General features: G+C 44.4%; 1 protein-coding gene across 4 annotated transcripts in view; it reads right to left on the bottom strand.

Moving 5' to 3' along the window:
• The window catches only part of LOC110509741 (RIMS-binding protein 2), a 92,203-nt gene extending 71,590 nt beyond the window's left edge, over positions 1–20,613 (bottom strand). For 2 of the 4 annotated variants that reach the window (XM_036967637.1, XM_036967636.1), the window contains exons 1-3: positions 20,444–20,613; positions 20,191–20,333; positions 8,896–9,039 (exon numbers count right to left, since the gene is read on the bottom strand). In XM_036967637.1, the coding sequence (XP_036823532.1) occupies positions 8,896–9,039; positions 20,191–20,319 (273 nt within the window). In that variant the 5' untranslated portion in view covers positions 20,320–20,333; positions 20,444–20,613. The remainder of the gene's footprint in view (positions 1–8,895; positions 9,040–20,190; positions 20,334–20,443) is intronic. The other 2 variants (XM_036967638.1, XM_036967640.1) reach the window with 2 other exon arrangements.
• Between the last annotated feature and the right edge of the window lie 1,382 nt (positions 20,614–21,995).

Below are 21,995 nucleotides of genomic sequence, written 5' to 3'. Positions count from 1 at the left end.
AAGCCTCTCAAACATAATCCAGTTAGAATCAGGAATTCCCCATGGTAGCTGTTTAGGCCCCTTGCTTTTTTCAATTTTTACAAACGACATGCCACTGACTTTGAGTAAAGCCAGAGTCTCTATGTATGCGGATGACTCAACACTATACACGTCAGCTACCACAGAGACTGAAATGACTGCAACACTCAAAAAAGAGCTGAAGTTAGTTTCAGAATGGGTGGCAAGGAATAAGTTATCCCTAAATATTTCTAAAACTAAAAGCATTGTATTTAGAACAAAACACCATAAACTAACTAAACCATAAACCTCAACAAAATCTTGTAATAAATAATGTGGAAATTGAGCAAGTTGAGATGTATAAACTGCTTAGAGTAACCCTAGATTGTAAACTGTCATGGTCAAGACATATCGATGCAGTAGTAGCTAAGATGGGAAGAAGTCTGTCTATAATAAAGCAATGCTCTGCCTTCTTAACAACACATTGACATGCATATTATTAATATTAGCTTTCTGTGTACATCCAAGGGCCAGCCGTGCTGCCCTGTTCTGAGCCAATTGCAATTTTTGTGGCACCTGACCACATGACTGAACATTAGTCAAGGTGAGACCAAACTAGGGCCTGTAGGACCTGCGTTGTTGCAAAGATGCTTGTCCTTCTGGAAGGTTCTGGCTCAAAGTGGAGGAGAGATTGACTTCATCCCTACTTGTATTTATGAGATGTTTTGACATGTTGAATGCACAGACATGCTACAAGTGGTCTCTTCACAATCCTCAAGTCCAGAACAGACTGTGGGAGGCACACATGACTACATAGAGCCATGACTACATTGATAAAATAAAACAAATAACAAAAACACCTTATGGAACAGCGGGGGACTGTGAAGCAACAGAAACATTGGCACAGACATGCATGCACACACACACAATAACACACGCACTATACATCCACATGGATTTAGTACTGTAGATATGTGGTAGTGGTGGAGTAGGGGCCTGAGGGCACACAGTGTGTTGTGAAATCTGTTAATGTATTGTAATGTTTTAAAATTGTACAAAACTGCTGAAAATACAAAAATTTCGCTGGACCCCAGGAAGAGTAGCTGCTGCTTTGGCAGCATCTAATGGGGATCTATAATAAATACAAATACAAACTGTGATCCATACTGAGATGGGCTGTCTGTCCCCACCCTGAGCGTTGATGATTCATGCAGAGGCCGTAGAGAAGCCAGATTTCGACATCGCATATAATGTAATAGTTCCATTTCACGCCATGCTGTTCATATAAATAATGTATTATAATTTCTGGTTTCTTGCTGTTATTTATCCCGGGAAAAGGGAAGTGGTTTTGGTTGGTAAATCCTGGTAAATCTCGGTAACCGGGTTCTCACCATTCAACCCTAGCGCACACACCTCATAACTGTATATCATATTGCCCTAATCAGTGCTGTTACAGCCTAAAATTACATAAACTGTCTAGTGTTTCCAGATTTCTATCATTTACTTACAATATGAGTGAAATAGCTTTCCTTGCAAATACAGTATAATTAAGTATGTTAAAAAGCAACTTTTCTGTGTTGGAATGGTGTGGGCATACCCCAACAACAGAATGGTGTGGGCATATATCGTTCATAAAAATATGAATGTGAGGAGACCGCTCATTGGCCAGCTCATCCTCGTCTAGACCATTGATTGGTCAGCTCATCCTCCCCATGAGTATTCTCATCGACGGGGCTGTAGTGGAGCAGGTTGAGAGCTTCAAATTCCTTGGTGTCCACATCAACAACAAACTAGATTGGTCCAAACACACCAAAACAGTCGTGAAGAGGGCACGACAAAGCCCATTCCCCCTCAGGAAAACCTGGTTCAGTCTGTTTTCCACCAGACACTGGGAGATGAATTCACCTTTCAGCAGGACAATAGCCTAAAACACAACGCCAAATCTACACTGGAGATGCTTACAAAGAAAACAGTGAATGTTCCTGAGTGGCCGAGTTACAGTTTTGCTTAAATCTACTTGAAAATCTAAGGCAAGACCTGAAAATGTTTGCATAGGAAAGCTTGAAGAATTATGAAAAGAAAAATGCGCAAATGTTGCACAAGCCAGGCATGGAAAGCTCTATGTAATACATTTTGAATTCAGGGTGTAACACAAAATGTGGAATAATACAAGGGGTATGAATATTTGCTGAAGGCACTGTATGGTGAGCAATATGTTTGGAACATCGAATCGCAATACATATCGTATTGCCACCAAAGTATCGTGACAATATCATATCTTGAGGTCCCTGGCAATTCCCAGCCCTAGTTGGTAGGTAGTTATATATTTAAACTGACCTTTCAATTACTTAGCCTATGTGCCAGCAATGAGCTCTCTGCTCTGCCTCCAATTTGATTATGGGTTGGCTCAGTCTGTTCAGATCTGGATCAAGTCTGCTTTGATTAATGCCGACACAAACCTTGCTGCCCAGCTGAACTCAGTGCCCTGGCTGGCTACATCAATGATGAATATAAATGCTGGATTGCTGATGCAATGTATTGGCCATTGAGATACTTTGAAGTCACTGGTCAGTCATATTGGCACTCCCCAGTAGGAGCAGTCTTCCATAGGAATAAATGGAATTCTACACTATTTATTTATTATTTATTTATTTGTGAATTTTACCCCTTTTTCTCCCCAATTTCATGGTATCCAATTGTTTTAGTAGCTACTATCTCGTCTCATCGCTACAACTCCTGTACGGGCTCGGGAGAGACGAAGGTTGAAAGTCATGCGTCCTACGATACACAACCCAACCAAGCCGCACTGCTTCTTAACACAGCGCGCATCCAACCCGGAAGCCAGCAGCACCAATGTGTCGGAGGAAACACCGTGCACCTGGCAACCTTGGTTAGCGTGCACTGTGTCCGGCCCGCCACAGGTGCGCGATGAGACAAGGATATCCCTACCGGCCAAGCCCTCCCTAACCCGGACAAAGCCAGGCCAATTGTGCGTTACCCCACGGACCTCCCGGTCGCGGCCGGTTGCGACAGAGCCTGGGCGCGAACCCAGAGTCTAGGGTGGCACAGCTGGCGCCCTTGGAATTCTACAGTATTTCAATTAAATTATTCAAGGACATACAGTTCCAGTCAAGTTTGGACACACCTCCTACTCATTCAAGGGTTTTTCTTTATTTTTACTATGTTCCAAATTGTAGAATAATAGTGAAGACATCAAAACAAGGAAATAACACATTTGGAATCATGTAGTAACCAAAAAAGTGTCAAACAAATCAAAATATAGTTTATATTTGAGATTCTTCAAAGTAACCACCCTTTGCCTTGATGAGAGCTTTGCACACTCTTGGCATTCTCTCAACGAGCTTCACCTAGATTGCTTTTCCAACATATGCTGAGCACTTGTTGGCTGCTTTTCCTTGATTCTGTGGTCATACTCATCCCAAACCATCTCAACTGGGTTGAGGTCAGGTGATTGTGGAGGCCAGGTCATCTGATGCAGCACTCCATCACTCTCCTTCTTGGTCAAATAGACCTTACATAGCCTGTTGGGTCATTGTCCAGTTGAAAAACAAATTATAGTCCCACTAAGTGCAAACCATGGTGTGGGATGGTGTATCGCTGCGGAATGCTGTGGTAGCCATGCTGGTTAAGTGTGCCTTGAATTCTAAATAAATCACAGACCGTGTCACCGCCAACGCACCTCCACACCATCGCACCTCCTCCACCATGCTTCACGGTGGGAACCACACATGCGGAGATCATCCATTCATCTACTCTGCGTCTCCCAAAGACACAGCGGTTGGAGCCAAAAATGTCAAATTTGGACTCATCAGACCAAAGGACAGATTTACACCGGTCTAATGTCCATTGCTCATGTTTCTTGGCCCAAGTAAGTCTCTTCTTCTTATTGGTGTCCTTTAGTAGTGGTTTCTTTGCAGCAATTCGACCATGAAGGCCTGATTCACGCAGTCTCCTCTGAACAGTTGATGCTGAGATGTATATGTTACTTTAACTCTGTGAAGCATTTATTATTTTTATTATTTTATTTTTATTTATTTATTTATTTATATTTATTTGGGCTACAGTGGTGTAAAGTACTTATTAAGTAAAAATACTTTAAAGTACTACTTAAGTAGTTTTTTGGGGTATCTGTACTTTACATTTTTGGCAACTTTTACTTCACTATATTCCTAAAGAAAATAATGTACTTTTTACTCAATTTTCCAATTCACACATTTATCAAGAGAACATTAGTAAACACAAATGCGCCATCAATAAAAAAAACTAGAAATTTGTGCCGTCTGGTTTGTTAAATATAAGGAACTTGAAAAATGTTCTTTTTACTTTTGATAGTAAGTACATTTTAGCAATTCCATTTACTTTTTATACTTAAGTATATTGAAAACCAAATACTTTTAGTCTTTTACTCAAGTAGTATTTAACTGGGTGACTTTCACTTGAGTCATTTTCTATTATGGTATCTTTACTTTTACTCAAGTTGAGTACTTTTTCCAACACTGCTGGTAACTCTAATGAATTTATCCTCTGCAGCAGAGGTAACTCTGGGTCTTCGTTTCCTGTGGCGGTCCTCATGAGAGCCGGTTTCATCATAGCGATTTATGGTTTTTGCAACTGCACTTGAAGAATCTTTCAAAGTTCTTGAAATGTTCCAGATTGACTGACTTTCATGTCAATCATGTATTTTTTAAAAATTGTATATATATATATATATATATGTTTAGCTCACATAATATAATTTAAAAGTATACATTAACGTGTCTGTAATAGAATAAATGTGCTAAAACAAACCTAGACATGTATAAATGCATTTATATAGCTTCCCCCCCAAAAATGTAAATGGTGGGGGAGTGCCGAGATGGAGGCAAGGTGGCTTCAACACAGCGCACCATATTAGTCATCTAGCGTATATATAAATCCTTGGGCTACACCCAGAATGCATGGGACTTGTTAGAGGAGTGGTGGGGCTTGGTAAATAAAGTGGTGGGGGGTAAAGTAGGATCCAGACAGATTGTGCAAAGGAGGGGGGGGGGGGGGGGGGCGACAATCTATTGCTTAATTAACCCAACATTTTATGGGTAACTTTCTGTTCCTTTCTGTCACCATACTGCTACTGTGTCTCTCATTGTGGAATAGAGGAATCATGTCGGCCCTGTACATTTCCTCCCTCTATGAAAACGGGGCTGTACTTTTAGCGGTCTCCTGGAGAGGATAATGGATTTATGGAGGCTGCCTGAGAGATAGAGAGAAACAGCTAAAAGAGGTCTGCTCTGCCTGGGTCAAATTCAATTAGAGAGGATGGAGACCTCAGCCAAAGCAGACTGTGACGAAAATCTCTTTAGGAACCCTTCGTCAAAACTATATGAACTTCCTGGGGGTGAGTTTAATGGGATCTAATAAGATTGCAATGTACTGAATTTGAATGGGATATGTTAACCCTGTGATTTTGTCTTCATGCATTTGAATAACACACATTAGTGATGCAAATTATGACCCTGACACTACACTGTCATTAGCCTTTATTGTTAATTCGCCGTTGTTCCAGTGAGCGTCCACATTGTTCTTATCATGAGGACTATCATTGCAGGGGCTGTGCCCGGGGCTCGCACAGTGGAGGTGTTGCCATGGGGATGGTGTCCGGAAAGATGGCTGTCGCCTTTTAGCGGGAGCCCTCCTTAAAGACACACAGAAGGTCATTTCTCACCAAGGGTCCACTCCTGCTATGCCCTGTCCAACACAGAGGGTCGCCAGGCAACAAGCAACAGGGCTTCAGCAGCCCTCTCTGTCACGAGATACACAAAAGTATGTGGACAACCCTTCAAATTAGTGGATTCAACTATTTCAGCCACACCCGTTTCTGACAGGTGTATAAAATCGAGCACACAGCTTTGCAATTTCCATAGGCAAACATTGGCAGTAGATTGGCATTACTGAAGAGCTCAGTGACTTTCAAAGGGGCACCGTCATAGGATGTCACCTTTCCAACAAGTATGTTTGTCAAATTTCTGCCCTGCTAGAGCTACCCGGTCAACTGTAAGTTCAGTTATTATGAAGTGGAAACATCTAGGAGCAACAACAGCTCAACCGCGAAGTGGGAGGTCTCACAGAATGGGACCACCGAGTGCTAAAGCGTGTAAAAAATCACTAACTACCGAGTTCCAAACTGCCTCTGGAAGCAACGTCTGCACAATAACTGTTTCTCGGGAGCCATGCGCAATGCCAAGCGTCGACTGGAGTTGTGTAAAGCTTACCACCATTAGACTATGGAGCAGTGGAAACATGACTGATGACTCACGCTTCACCATCTGGCAGTCTGACGGATGAATCTGGGTTTGGCGGATGCCAGGAGAATGCTACCTGCCGCAATGCATAGCACAACTGTAAAGTTTGGTGGATGAGGAATAATGGTCTGGGGCTGTTTTCATGGTTTGGGCTAGGCCCCTTAGTTCCAGTGAAGGGAATCTTAATGGTACAGTATACAATGATATTCTAGATGATCATGTGCTTCCAAATTTGTGGCAACAGTTTGGGGAAGGCCCTTTCCTATTTCAGCATGACAACACCCCATGCGCAAAGCAAGGTCCATAAAGAATTGGTTTGTTGAGACTTGTGTGGAAGAACTTTACTGGCCTGCACAGAGCCCTGACCTCAACCCCATCAAGCACCTTTGGAATGAATTGGAATGCCGACTGCGAGCCAGGCCTAATCGCCCAACATCAGTGCCCGGCCTCACTAATGCTCTTGCGGCTGAATGGAAGCAAGTCCCCTCAGTAAAGTTCCAACATCTAGTGGAAAGCCTTCCCAGAAGAGTGGAGGCTGTTATAGCAGCAAAGGGAGGACCAACTCCATATTAATGCCCATGATTTTGGAATCCATATTAATGCCCATGATTAACACATCCCCACACTGTTAACCCAGTCTCTGTCATAACTTAATCCCAATCTAGCAACCCAGTCTGCGTCATAACAAATCACCACAATGGCATAGATCCCAGTCACTGTCACAGTACACTACCAATCTGGCAACCCAGCCACTGACATATAATATACCTAATCTGGCAACTGATTCCTAAGTGGAAAATATAACTCCTCGCCTCTCTACCATGCTGGCTGATATGTGGTGAGCGTTCTGGCACGAAATGGTTACCGTGCATCACCCAAGTGGGTGCCACAATGGATCAGGTGAGCCCTTACTATGTAAAAAACTTTGATTACCTCACTAGGTAGAAAGTTGCTATATAAATCGAATTAATATATACATGCAACTGCCAAAATAAAGACACACTTGAGAGATACAAAGTATATTGAAAGCAGCAATTAACATCCCATCATGCTTAGGGTCATTTGGTATTTTATTAGGATCCCCATTAGCTGTTGCAAAAGCAGCAGCTACTCTTCCTGGGGTCCACACAAACCATGAAACATAATACAGAACATGAATAGAAAAGAACAGCTCAAGGACAGAACACGTAGCCTACATATTAATACATACACACAAACTATATAGGTCAAATAAGAGGCGTTGTGCCGTGAGATGTTGCTTCATCTGTTTTTCGAAACCAGGTTTGTTGTTCATTTGAGCAATATGAGATGGAACGGAGTTCCATGCAATAATAGCTCTATATAATACGGTTCGTTTTCTTGAATATGCATCCATACATATTAGGGTCAGGTATAAAACGCCCAGTTGCCCATTATTTTGGCTAACATGGCTAGAAGAATAAATCTCAGTAAATCTCAATTGGAAAGAAGGGTCTCAAAACAGGATAGGGGATTTAAAGGGTGTATGTGCCAAGGCACATTGAAGCTGTTCTGGCAGTTCATGGTGGCCCAACTCCCTATTAAGTTTTTCCTTTATTTTGGCAGTTACCTGTATACAATCCAGCATGTCATAACACATAGAAAACCAGTCGCTGTCACTTTAACACATCCCCACTCTAACAACCCAGCCTCTGGTGACTCATCATCCATTACATTTCACACAGCTGGAACAGGAAAGCATTACTCCTGCACAAGGACCATGGAGTTACGAAATGAAACATGCACACAACAATGTGGATGTGTTAACAGGTTATGCACATACACGCCTAACACATACACATATGCATACAGTGCATACACAATAGTGAACCACATTAAATTACCATGAGAGCATTAAGATACTGGACAGACGTGACAGCTGATCATCAAGTCATATGGATGCCAGAAAGCATGTTCCGGCATTTAGGCCTAAGCGTGTTGGCCAATGACAAGCCAATATTGTGTGTACAAGTAAGTACCCATCTCTGCCTTCTCCACCTCACATCTCCATTGGGTGAAATTGATTTGGAACAAGTGAGGCTTGCAACAGCAAGCAGCCATTACGGTCTGTCAGTTTCCCTTTACCAATCTGTCCCTATCGTGCTAGTGGGCCTGTTGCCAGGGCAATGGCTTTTCCACTTTCACCCATGGGACCAGGGTGAGCCCCAGAGGACTTCCTCCCCTTCCCCTGTTCTCCTCTGCTCTTCTCTTCTCTTCACCTCCATATCTTACACACTAACCTGACTGCACAATACACAGTGGCACGACAAACCGCACAACATCTGCTATGCATGAGAGCTTGCCATAAAGGAACGAAACATAAACTCGCTAGTCTATACATTAGACATACTCTGAGCACAAATATTGTGATCAAAATAAATGCAGTAAAGAGTATGATAAATCACTGCCTTGAAGGCCCAAACTGAGGGTAATCGGGATAGATGGAGACTGATCAAAAACACAGATATGGTGTAATATGCTATACTCTGGAGAATAGATGGCCCATAACAAAACACCTTTTAGTGATTGAGCGCTGTCTGGGCTAGTTGTGTGGAGGAGAGAGGAGAAAGTCCAGACTCACCAGTGTTCTGTACTGCTGTTTCTCCTGGCGAAGGGTAGCCACCTCAAGCTTTAGGGCTCGGTTTCTATCCTCCAGAAGGCGGAAGAGGCTGACGTTGTGGGATGAAAGAACTGTGGAGTGCAGGGGAGTAACCTCATGTCTCAGCTGCAAGAGAAGGAGGCAAAGATATACGCTAGCCAGCAGTCTTATCCTGAATCTCCATGCAGGCTTTTGAAAGAGGAAGCTGAATAGGCTTGGGTCTGGTCAGTATTTGAATGGGAGACAACCTGGGGGGGAAAAAACAGGGTGGGGTGTTCTAGATTTAGAGGGCCACTAATACAGAGTGACAAACTCCTCCATCTGGTCTAAGGAGACCCCATTGCCAAATAACAGTGATGGGGACACTGCCCTGCAAAGGGTGCCATCCCTTAAACCAAGGACATAATAAATGCCATACCCCAAATGAACGTTTTTAGCATCCCCCAGTGCTACAGTGCACATTATTTCTGTAAGACAACTGTACAGGAAGACATAGGAGATTATTTCATCATTGCCAGTCTCACATGATGACATGTGTGCCCAGGCATAGGTCCTCCCCAGGAACTGTCATACAGCAGGTAGGGGACAGGGTTGTGGCTGTGACTGCATGGAACTAGGGATCCAGGGCCAGATTGACGGGACAGCTGACTCAAGGGAACACTAATGCTGCCTCTGTCCCTGTCTGCTGAAATTAGCCACGCTCCAGTGGACACGTCTCCCCCATGACTCTGTCTAAACACTCCATCCCCTCAGGGTGGGAGGGAGATGTGTGTGTGTGTGTGTGTGTGTGTGTGTGTGTGTGTGAATGGTAGTTGATGAGCAAACAGATATATCCCTCAGACCCGTTCACCCCACACACAGCTCTGTGGAAGGAAAAAGGGAGAGGGCCGGCCGGGCCGAAAAGACATCCAGGCCTCTCACAAAGCATTATGGGGGAATGATATAGGGCTGAAAGTTGGTCAGCTGCAGTTTGAAATCCCTAGTGAGGTGTAGTGCTCCTGTTGAGCCCCTAAGCGAGGCACTTAGCTGGCTCAGGCACTCCAATATCTAGAGATATAAAAAGCAACGTATCCACCTAGACAAAAGCAACCTGTAGAGCACTACTTTGAAAGCCTCCCTGTACGATGTAATGGCTCTGTCTTCCTTTTCTGTTTCATGCCCACTCTTCTGTGATACATCTTTCTCTTTGAAATGTTTAATGACCATAGTGTATAATGAGAACAATGTGTCTGAAAGACAAGCTTGTCAGAATATCCATTTAGTCTCTCTAAAAGCTTTTCAGATAAATACCTTTGGTCCCTCAGTGACCTCTGATCAGAAGGTCTTCCAACCACATGAACCAAGTCACAAAAACACCAAGAGCCAAGACCACAGGTGTGTGTTTTATTTGGGCTATTTGTTATTTAATTGCTAGGATATGAATGTGTTTGGGATCTTAAACTGAACCATCCAGGGGAGGATTTCCTAATCCTGACATACACACACGCTGCTGTGCAAATCACTAACACTTACCATTGGAAGACTGTTTGTCAACCATCCAGCTGGTACCCACACACAACAGCCCCTCTGACAGATAGACCAACAGCCAACCAACACCAACCAGGAAACCAGGCAGGAAGCCAGCCAGACAAACCTGCGGATAAGCCAACCAGCTCATATAGCAGAAAAGTGGCAGATGGACACATACGCGAGACATCTGATTCACAAGCCATTAAGACCAGAGAGAGGGTCGTTCCATGTCTTTTCAGCAAGCCATGACGCCCCCAATCTCAGATTGTTCTGAAATTGTTTCTGTAGTTATAAACGAAGAAGATTAGCATTCAAGCAACATTATTTTGTTGCAATGTATTTGATCTCTGAGAAATTAAGCTAATTGACTGCACTGAAATTGGCCACTTTAAATGATAGGATTCAAATATTCAATAAATATAGTACATAACATCTGACATTTGGACTCCCAAAATTCTAACAATGAGTAAGATATAAGGATTCCAAAGAAAGCCACCCACGGACCCAATTCTGTCACCCCCAGCCTTGAACTCAGGCCCTGTGTGTAGATAACTGCCCATCTCTGCCCATTCATCGCCATGTACCTGTTGTTGTTGTTTTAGCTGTTTACCCGTTGTTGTCTCACCAGTTGTTGTCTTAGCTCTCCCAATCAACACCTGTGATTGCTTTATGCCTCTCTCTAATGTCAATATACCTTGTATACTGTTGTTTAGGGTAGCTCTCATTGTTTTATTTTACTGCTGAGCCCCGAGTCCTGCTCAACATGCCTCAGATAGCCCCCTTGTCCCACCCCCCACACATGCGGAGACCACACCTAGCTTAACTGGTGCCTCCAGAGATGCAACCTCTCTCATCATCACACAAACCCTAGATTTACCCCCACTGTACTAGGACCCTACCATATCCTTGTCTGTACACTATGCCCTGAATCTATCCTACAACGCCCAGAAATCTGCTCCTTTAATTCTATGTTCCCAAAGCACTAAACGATCAGTTCATTAGCCTTTAGCCATACCCTCATCCTACTCCTCCTCTGTTCTTCTGGTGATGTAGAGGTTAACCCAGGCCCTGTGTGTCCCCAGGCGCTCTCATTTGTTGACTTCTGCAACCGTAAAAGCCTTGGGTTCATACATGTTAACATCATGTATCGCAAAATTTGCTTTACTGCTTAAGCACACTCCGCAAACCCTGATATCCTAGATGTGCCTGAATCCTGGCCTAGGAAGGCCACCAAAATGTCTGATATTTCCATCCCCAATTACAACATTTCCATCAAGACAGAACTGCTAAAGGGGGCGGAATTGCAATCTACTGTAGAGATTGCCTGCAGAGTTCTGTCATACTATCCAGGTCGATGCCCAAACAGTTCGAGCTTCTACTTTTAAAGATCCATCTCTCCAGAAATAAGTCCTTCACAATTTCCGCTTGTTATAGACCCCCCTCAGCTCCCAGCTGTGCCCCCCATCTATCGTCAGAGTTCGTACTGCTAGGTGACCTAAATTGGGATATGCTTAACACCCCGGACGTACTACAATCTAAACTAGATGCACTCAATCTCACACAAACTATCAAGGAACCTACTAGGTACAACCCCAAATCCGTAAACATGGGCACCCTCATAGATATCATCCTGACCTACTTGCCCTCTAAATACACCTCTGCTGTTTTCAACCAAGATCTCAGCGATCACTGCCTCATTGCCTGCCTCCGTGGTCAAACGGCCAACCCTCATCACTATCAAACGCTCCCTAAAACACTTCTGCGAGCAGGCCTTTCTAATCAACCTGGCCCGGTTATCCTGGAAGGATATTGACCTCATCCCATCAGTAGAGGATGCCTGGTTATTCTTTAAAAGTGCTTTCCTCACAATCTTAAATAAGCAAGCCCCTTTCAAAAAATGTAGAACTAAGAACAGATATAGCCCTTGGTTCACTACAGATTTGACATCCCTTGACCAGCACAAAAACACCCTGTGTCATTAGTTCCCGCGAAATGCAACCTTTCAGGGAAGTCAGGAACCAATACACACAGTCAGTTAGGAAAGCAAAGATTTTTCAAACAGAAAGTTGCATCCTGCAGCGCTAATTCCAAAAAGTTTTGGGACACCGTAAAGTCCATGGAGAATAAGAATACCTCCTCCCAGCTGCCCACTGCACTGAGACTTGGAAACACTGTCACCACTGATAAATACCCGATAATCAAGAATTTCAATAAGCATTTCTCTACGGCTGGCCATGCTTTTCACCTGGCTACCCCAACCCCAGCCAATAGCTCTGCACCCCCCGAAGCAACTGGCCCAAGCCCCCCCCCCCCCCCCCCCCCCCGCTTCTCCTTCACCCAAACCAGACAGCTGATGTTCTGAAAGAGCTGCAAAATCTGGATCCCTACAAATCAGCTGGGCTAGACAATCTGGAACCTCTCTTCCTAAAATTATCCACCGCCATTGTTGCAACCCCTATTACTATTACCTATTACCTATTATTAACCCCTAACTCTCTTTCGTATCGTCTGAGATTCGTAAAGATTGGAAAGCGGCAGCGGTCATCCCCCTTGGGGGAGATACTCTAGAACCAAACTGTTGCAGACCTATATCCATCCTCATCTTGCCCTGCCTTTCTAAAGTCTTTGACTGCCAAGTGAACAAACAGATCACCAACCATTTCGAATCTCATCCCAATTCTCCGCTATGCAATCTGGTTTCCATGCTGGTGACCTCAGCGACACTCAAGGTCCTAAACAATATCATCACCGCCATCGATAAAAGACAGTACTGTGCAGCCATCTTCATCGACCTGGCCAAGGCTTTCGACTCTGTCAATCACCGTATTCTTATCGGCAGACTCAACAGCCTTGGTTTCTCAAATGACTGCCTCGCCTGGTTCACTAACTACTCCTCAGACAGAGTTCAGTGTGTCAAATGGAAAGGCCTGTTGTCCGGACCTCTGGCAGTCTCTCTGGGGCTGCCACAGGGTTCAATTCTTGGGCCGACTCTTCTCTGTATATATATCAATGACGTCGCACTTGCTGCGTGTGATTCTTTGATCCACCTCTACGCAGACCATTCTGTATACATCTGGCCCTTCTTTGGACACTGTGTTAACAAACCTCCAAACAAGCTTCAATGCCATACAACACTCCTTCAGTGGCCTCCAATTGCTCTTAAATGCTAGTAAAATTAAATGCATGCTCTTCAACCGATAGCTGCCCGCACCTGCCTGCCCGACTAGCATCACTACTCTGGACGGTTCTGAATATGTGGACATCTATATATACCTAGGTGTCTGGCTAGACTGTAAACTCTCCTTCCAGACTCACATTAAGCATCTCCAATCCAAAGTTAAATCTAGAATCGACTTCCTATTTCGCAAACAAAGCATCCTTCACTCATGCTGCCAAACATACCCTCGTAAAACTGACTATCCTACCGATCCTTGACTTCGGCGATGTCATTTACAAAATAGCCTCCAACACTCTACTCAGCAAATTGGATTCAGTCTATCACAGTGACATCCGTTTTGTCACCAAAGCCCCATATACTACCCACCACTGCGACCTCCTCGCTACATATTCGTTGCCAAACCCACTGGCTCCAGACCATCTATAAGTCTTTGCTAGGCAAAGCTCTGCCTTATCTCAGCTCACTGGTCACCATAGTAACACCCATCCATAGCACGCACTCCAGCAGGTATATTTCACTGGTCATCCCCAAAGCTAACACTTTTTTGGCCGCCTTTCTTTCCAGTTCTCTGCTGCCAATGTATGGAACGAATTGCGAAAATCACTGAAGTTGGAGACATATCTCCCTCACTAACTTTAAGCGTCAGCTGTCAGAGCAGCTTACCGATCAGAGCAGCTTACCATCCAACAACTGCCTACCTCATCCCCATATTTGTTTTTCTGCTCTTTTGCAAACCAGTATTTCTACTTGCACATCCTCATCCGCAGATGTATCACTCCAGTGTAAATTGCTCAATTGTAATTACTTCGCCACTATGGCCTATTTATTGCCTTACCTCCTTACTTAATTTGCACACACTGTATACATATTTTTCTATTGTGTTATTGACTTGTTTGTTTATCCCATGTGTTGTTGTTTTTGTCGCACTGCTTTGCTTTATCTTGGCCAGGTCGCAGTTGTAAATGAGAACTTATTCTCGACTGGCCTACCTGGTTAAATAAAGGTGAAATAAAATTAAAATGTTTTTTCCCCTGTTCAGAGAAAATTGTAATTTAAGTTGTTATGTTTAGGTCCCATCCTACATCCTGATATGACCAGATTCTGACCAAAGATGGTGCTGTTCCTGCTATTAGGTGTGATTTTGTTTATTCCCCCCCCCCCCCCCCCCCCGCCCCCCCACCCTAAATGTTATAGGGATAGTTCACCCAAATTACAAAATTATATATTGATTTCCTTACCTTGTAAGCAGTCTATGGACAAGGTACAACAGCACCCCATGCTTTGATTTTGTTTACCTGGACACTGTTTCAAATGTATGTCTATATAAGTATGTCCACGCTTCATATCCAAATCATCTCAGGTAACATACACAATCAATTTTTAGATACTTTGGGATTATTTGAACATTAAGTGTAACAATGCAAATATAGGTACCATTAACTTGCATTGGATTTGTGCCACAAATGCTAAAAAAAATTGAGGCAGTGGACAACAAAACTAAAGCAGGGGTTGCTATCAAACCTTGTCCATAGACTGCATACAGGGTAAGGAAACCAATATGTCATACATCCAATCAGAAAATCAGCCAGCCAGGCTGGAAGAAACAGGCTTCAAAGACCATTCAGATAGCCAGATATTCTAACCATGATTTTTAGCTAGCAGTGAATGTAGCCAGATGCTTTGACACAACGCCAGGCAGCCATTCTACCACTAGTCCAACTACTTCAGAGAGATAACTAGTCTACCAATTAGCCAAAATATAATTGGAAGTCTCTCAACATCCCTATGAGAAGCTAGAAGCCTGAACTATTCTGTCCATCACGCAGAGGTTGATTTTGGAGGAACTACAGTGCTATCAAGGCATTCATGAGTCTGATTGTGTCCCAAACGGCACCCTATTCCCAATGTTGCACTAATTTTGACTAGAGCCCAAGTAGTGCAGTATATCGGGATAAGGGTACCATTTGGGACATAGCCTGTGATGGTTGTAATGAAGTGAAACCCAGCGAAAGCCAACCTCAGCGCAGATGGACTGGAATGGAGTGAGTTGGAAAAAACCTGAGGTCTGTTAGCCGCAACATCCAATGTGCTAAATGTCAACCTCAATAACGCCACCTTTAGCACCCACTGTGACCTTGACACACTACTATACTAACACAGCCTGTGGGGGCGTTCTCTCTCTCACTCTCTCTCCATTTCTTATCTTTTGAAAGCTATACCAACTAGTCACATGCTACCACACACAGATATTCACTCTGAGTGGCTTCGTCCACAAAAATTATATTTTTACCTGGTCAAATCTGCTCAGGTATATTCAACTCTGCTTTACCTTCCCAGTTCCACCCATCCTACCTCCCTAGCCATGAGGAAGCCTCACCCAGCCTATACTCTTCCCACTCCCTCCACAGCCCATGCCAATTCCTGCTGGCACCAGCCAACCCAGTTAAATGGCATATGGCACTGGCAAACCCCACACTGCCTTGCCCTGCCATGGCTAGCTCCATTTAGCCCTAGACTGAAGCACAAAAGCCTGCACGGTCCTACAGACTAACATGTTTAGACCCATGCATGTAGTCTAGCCAAGCTCTCCACAGGCCTTCCCAGCTCCATGGCGCCATGGCCCTGTCTAATGTAGCTACTCAGCCTGGCCCAGCCTAGGCTAGAGTGTTTCCGCTGCAGTCCCAGCCATAGCAGTTTTCATAACAGCAGAGTAGAGCTGAGGAGGGGCTCACAGCAGACACGTCGCTCTCTCGGCAACACAGAAATATCGCCCACGCAAACAAGTCAATGGGCAACCGTGTACAAATCACAAACACACACACGTAAGCGTGCTAGCACACACACACCTGGTTAGTCGTGATATATTCCTCTTCAGTGGATTGAAGAGGGAAGTCACGGATAACATCTGGTTTATGATGCAAGTGCAACTATGTACATAGTCAATGAACACTGGTCACTTGAATAATGTTTACATACTGTTTTACCCAGTTTATATGTATGTACAGTATTCTAGTCAAGGCTAATCCTATATAACTACTGCTGCACAGAACCTTTCTATTCATATACTGGCCATACTGTCTTCACACTCCATTATAAACACTACATGACCAAAAGTATGTGGACACCTGCTTGTCAAACATCTAATTCCAAAATCATGGGCATTAATATGGAGTTGGTTCCCCCTTTGCTGCTATAACAGCCTCCACAATTTCTAGAAAGGCTTTCCACTAGATGTTGGAACATTGCTGGAAGAGCATTAGTGAGGTCGGGCCCTGATGTTGGGCGGTTAGGCCTGGCTCTCAGTCTGCGTTCCAATTCATTTCAAAGGTGTTCGATAGGGTTGAGATCAGGGCTCTGTGCAGGCCAGTCGAGTTCTTCCACACCGATCTCGACAAACAATTTCTGTATGGACCTCGCTTTGTTCACGGAGGCATTGTCATGCTGAAACAGGAAAGGGCCATCTTCCCCAAACTGTTTCCACAAAGTTAGAAGCACTGATCTTTCTAGAATTTCATTGTGGGTTGTAGCATTAAGATTTCCCTTCACTGGAACTAAGGGGCCTAGCTCGAATGATGAAAAACGGCCCCAGACCATTATTCCTCCTCCAAACTTTTTTTATTGTTGTATTTTACCCCCCTTTTCCCCCTAATTTCATGATATCCAATTGCGATCTTGTCTCATCGCTGCTCGGGAGAGACTAAGATCAAGTCATGCGTCCCCCAAAATATGATCCACCAAACCGCGGTTCTTAACACCCGCCCACTTAACCCAAAAGCCAGCCGCACCAATGTGTCTGAGGAAACACCGTTAGACTGACAACTGCTAGAGCGTGATGAGCCAAGTAAACGCCGGGTCAATTGTATGCCGCCCTATGGGACTCCCGGGTATGGCCAGTTGTGACACAACCTGGGATCGAACCCGGGTCTGTGGTGATGCCTCAAGCACTCTGGAGGCCTCCACCAAACTTTAGAGTTGGCACTATGCATTCAGGCAGGTAGCGTTCTTCTGGCATCTGCCAAACCCAGATTCATCCGTCGGACTGCCAGATGGTGAAGCGTGACTCATCACTCGAGAGAAAGCATTTCCACTGCTTCAGAGTCCAATGACAGCAAGCTTTACACCGCTCCAGCCGACACTTGGCATTGCGCATGGTGATCTTAGGCTTGTGTGCGGCTGCTCAGCCATGGAAACCCATTTCAAGAAGCTCCCTACGAACAGTTCTTGTGCCGACGTTGCTTCCAGAGGAAGTTTGGAACTCGGTAGTGAGTGTTGCAACTGACAACAGACGATTTTTATGCGCTAGGCGCTTCTGCACTCTGCGGTCCCGTTCTGTGTGCTTGTGTTGCCTACCACTTCGCGGCTGAGCCGTTGTTGCTCCTAGACGTTTCCACTTCACAATAACAGCACTTACAGTTGACCGGGGCAGAAATTTGACTTGCTGACTTGTTGGAAAGGTGGCATCCTGTGACGGTGCCACGTTGAAAGTCACTGAGCTCTTCGGTAACACCATTCTACTGCCAATGGTTGTCTATGGAGATTGCATGGCTGTGTGTTCAATTTTATACACCTGTCAGCAACGGGTGTGGCTGAAATAGCCGAATTCCCTAATTTGAAGGTGTGTCCACATATTTATTTGTGTACAGTGTACATACTGTATATATTTATATTCCGGACTCTGACATTACCCGTGCTGATATTTCTTAGTTCATTTATTTTTCAGGTTTGTGTGTATTGTTTTGTACTGTTATGTATAAATGCACTGTTGGAGTTAGAAACATAAGCATTTCCCTGTGCCTGCGATAAAATCTGCAAAATATGTGACCAATACATTTTGATTCTGATTTGTGTGTGTGCGTGTATGTTTAGTGTAACCAAGCATGTATATGCCTATGCTTTTTCAGAAATGTGTATGCTGCATTTTGCTAAGGAATATGGCAATAACAATTCCCGCTGAGACAGTGGCACAACACTAGTGGTGCAGAGGGTAAAAAAGCTCCATACCTCAAAGGCAGTTCCCCCTTTGTGTCAAAACGACTGTATCCTCCCTCTCATCACCGGCTGGCAGGGCTGACACCCCAGTGGTGTGTGTGTGTGCCTACGAGTGTGTGCAGCGTGAGCGTTCCGCAGGCTTAATGGTTGGTCCAGTCTGCAGCTTGTAGCCGAACGGAGAGCCAAAAGACAGACAGTGAGAGAGCCTCTCAGCCCTCTCAGAGGAAAACTCAAGCAACAACACACCCTCCGAGAGTCAGATACACACTAGTGCTCTCTAACACACACACCATTTCTGTCACTTGCTTATGTTCCCGCTCTCTCTCGCGCTCTCTCCTCCTTAGTAGCTCTCTCAGGTTCTCTACCACGACACTCACTATCTCCCTCCCTCCCTCCCTCACCTACTCTACTTCTCCATCTCTCTCTCTCGCTCCCTTCCCTCTCTCACAGATGCATGCACATGCTCAGTGCAGTCCACATCCCTCCTCTTCATCCCAGTCACAAGAATTCACAGACACAAACCCACTGAAGTGTGTGAGCATTCATATCATTGGCCTGTGTAAATGATTGCATCATGGATGAGCGTTTCCTTTACACGCATCTCCTACCTGCAGCCGTCCCTGAGCAGCCCTCACACCCGTCTCGCTCTCACCATCTCTCTCTCTCTTTCTAAAACAGAGAAATGCATGACCTGAGCCCACTGCGTCAATGGATTCCTCCCCTGGTACACGTAACCTTGCTCAATGCTGCTTTTTCCATCCTCTTAGCCATGATTCATCATCCTTTCTCCCCTCCCATTCAAACACTGACATACATCCCTCACTTTTTAATCTCGATTCCTTTATGCATTTATTTTCTTAACTGCTACGTAACCTCTAAAAGACACTTATACTAAAGTACTGGAGGACAAGGACCAATGGAAAAAACAAAACCCCCAGGACAGACCAATCAAAACGAACTGTCACATTGACAGACCAATAAGCATCAGTGCCCTCTCAGCCCTCCCCAATCCCAGATCATACCTCTAAAAGCAGTGGTGTTTTTAGGGAGATTACAAAATAACAGCTGCAGGTATTGGTTAGCAGATCTCTATGTACAGGGATGGAGAGGGAGAGGAAAAAACTCAATCTCCTCCATTATGTTGCCTAGCAACACCAACTGCTTTGAGTGTACACACTATCTCCCTCTCTCGCTCTTTCTCTCTGTCCTTAGATACAGTTCTTTATAAGCCAGTTGGTTTTCAGGCACAATGCAAAACCTAGGTGGGATTGGACAGCCAAAATCCAACCACTCCCTTCAAAATGTAAATGAGTCTGAGGAAGCAAGGTGCCATTTGACAAGACATTCTGGCCACACCCACTAAAGATGCTAATAACACGTCAACATGGATTTCACCCTTTTTCTTCCTCTGATTGGTGAATCCAGACACTGCTTTTTACCATAGAGTCATTGGTGTTTTCAGAGAACTATGCTGTCCTCTCCTGGACACATTGACAATTGATTTATAGTACAACATATGAACAGATGGACCTTTAACAAGGATATGCATACAAAAGCAAGGTCAGAAGGCCAAAAGTGAGCTCACGTGGGTGGCACCTTACCTTCCCTTGGACCTGCAGGTGATGGGAGTTCCTGGCAGCGATGATTGACAGCTGTCTCTGGATCCACAGCAGCTCTGAGTGAGACTGTCTCAGAAGCTCCTCAATGTCACTTGACCTGTGACCTCGCATGATGTCCTGGCAGTCTGGCGCACACACACATCGTAAATCACAAAGAGGTACAGACACACTACAAATTTAGACTTTGTGTATTTAAAAACATACTCATGCTCACACATATGCACACTGTACTCACATTACAAACACAATACGGCTTCATCCCTGGATTAGGTGTAAATCCAATGACCTGGTGCTCAAGCCTTTCACCTCCCTGTAACACAGATACCTGTCCATAGTTTACCAGTGCTGCTGCCATGCATCCAGAGTTCCCTGGCTATCCCCACAACAGGCCGCTTCTGCTGCTCGCTGCGCCCACTCATTGACTGACTGACGGTGTATGCGTGTGTGTGTGTGTGTGTGTGTGTGTACAGAGACAGAGGCAGGCTGGGATTATTAATGTGTTCTCCAGTCCGTTACATAAGAGGGAGCAGGGGGATTATTGTATCACAGCACTACAATGACAGGAGGAGCTGCTGGAGCCAGGTCAGCTTTTATCAGCCACAACTAAATCTTCCTCTCCATACCTCAGCTCTGCACCTGTCCTCCTCCTTCCATCCACTCATTGTCATTAGCCATCACAAACACCATTGTATGGTGACTGATGGGGTTAAGGGGGTTAAATAAGCAATTAGGCCCGAGGGAGTGTGGTATATTTAAGCAAAAAGACACGAGGTGAGGTATATTGCCAATATACTGCAAATAATAGCAATAAGGCAACTTGGGGGGGTTGTGGTATGTGGGCAATTTACCACGGCTCAGGGTTGTATACCACACCTCCTCGTGCCTTATTGCTTAAGTATACCATGGCTAAGGGTTGTTCTTAGGCACAACTCTAATACTGCTTAGATCCCGGGGAGAATTATACAGATTAGGCTACAAAAACCCCAGGAAACATGATGATATGGAAGATTCTCACGCAGGTTTTATATAATCAGTACTCAGATGCTCCTTGGCTTAATCTCAAAATAATGGTTTATTTTATTGTTGATAATAGACTACGGTTCTCTACAATAGCTGTTCAAAATGAGAAATGTAATTTATCTGCCTAAATGCTAAAGTATGTATTGTGGTCAGCACCTTTTTCCCCACTACCACAAGGACAACACTATATGGCAACATGGTGTCACAATTTCTGAGAATTTTAATTCCAGGTCCTAACTTCGATTGATTGCACAGATAGCACTGAAATACTGCTCTTATTCATACACATTCACATCCTCAGACGTTCCAATTAACTTTTTTTTCTCTCCAGCTGCTGGGGTTTATTACAGCAGGGCTTTAACCTACCTGGTGAAAAAGTAAGTCTATGCATTCACCCCATTAGTCATTTAGAACATTTCCATGTTCTAATTTCTCACTGAATAATGACATTCTATCATTTGACTCTTTAGCCTAGAATAGATGCCAATATTTTGTGGCTTTAAAAAAAGGTGCTTTAGAGGAGAGCTGTCCTGTTATCCCAAACCAAAGCAGACTGCCTTCCCTTTAAACCTTGAACATGCATGCACGCACGCACACACACACACTGCACACTCGTGCATGCACGCAAACACACATACTCTGCCAAATTCATACACACCTCACAGCTTCTTAATGACTCACCTTGGAGAGCTTTTGTATTGCTGCAGGGAGAAGAAGAAACAGAGAGCTCGGGGTTGTTTTCAAACGGCAGGAAATTAAATGCGTAC

Source organism: Oncorhynchus mykiss, chromosome Y, assembly GCF_013265735.2.
Source record: "Oncorhynchus mykiss isolate Arlee chromosome Y, USDA_OmykA_1.1, whole genome shotgun sequence".
NCBI classification, from domain to species: domain Eukaryota; kingdom Metazoa; phylum Chordata; class Actinopteri; order Salmoniformes; family Salmonidae; genus Oncorhynchus; species Oncorhynchus mykiss.
This window is presented reverse-complemented; position numbering and strand designations above follow the sequence as displayed.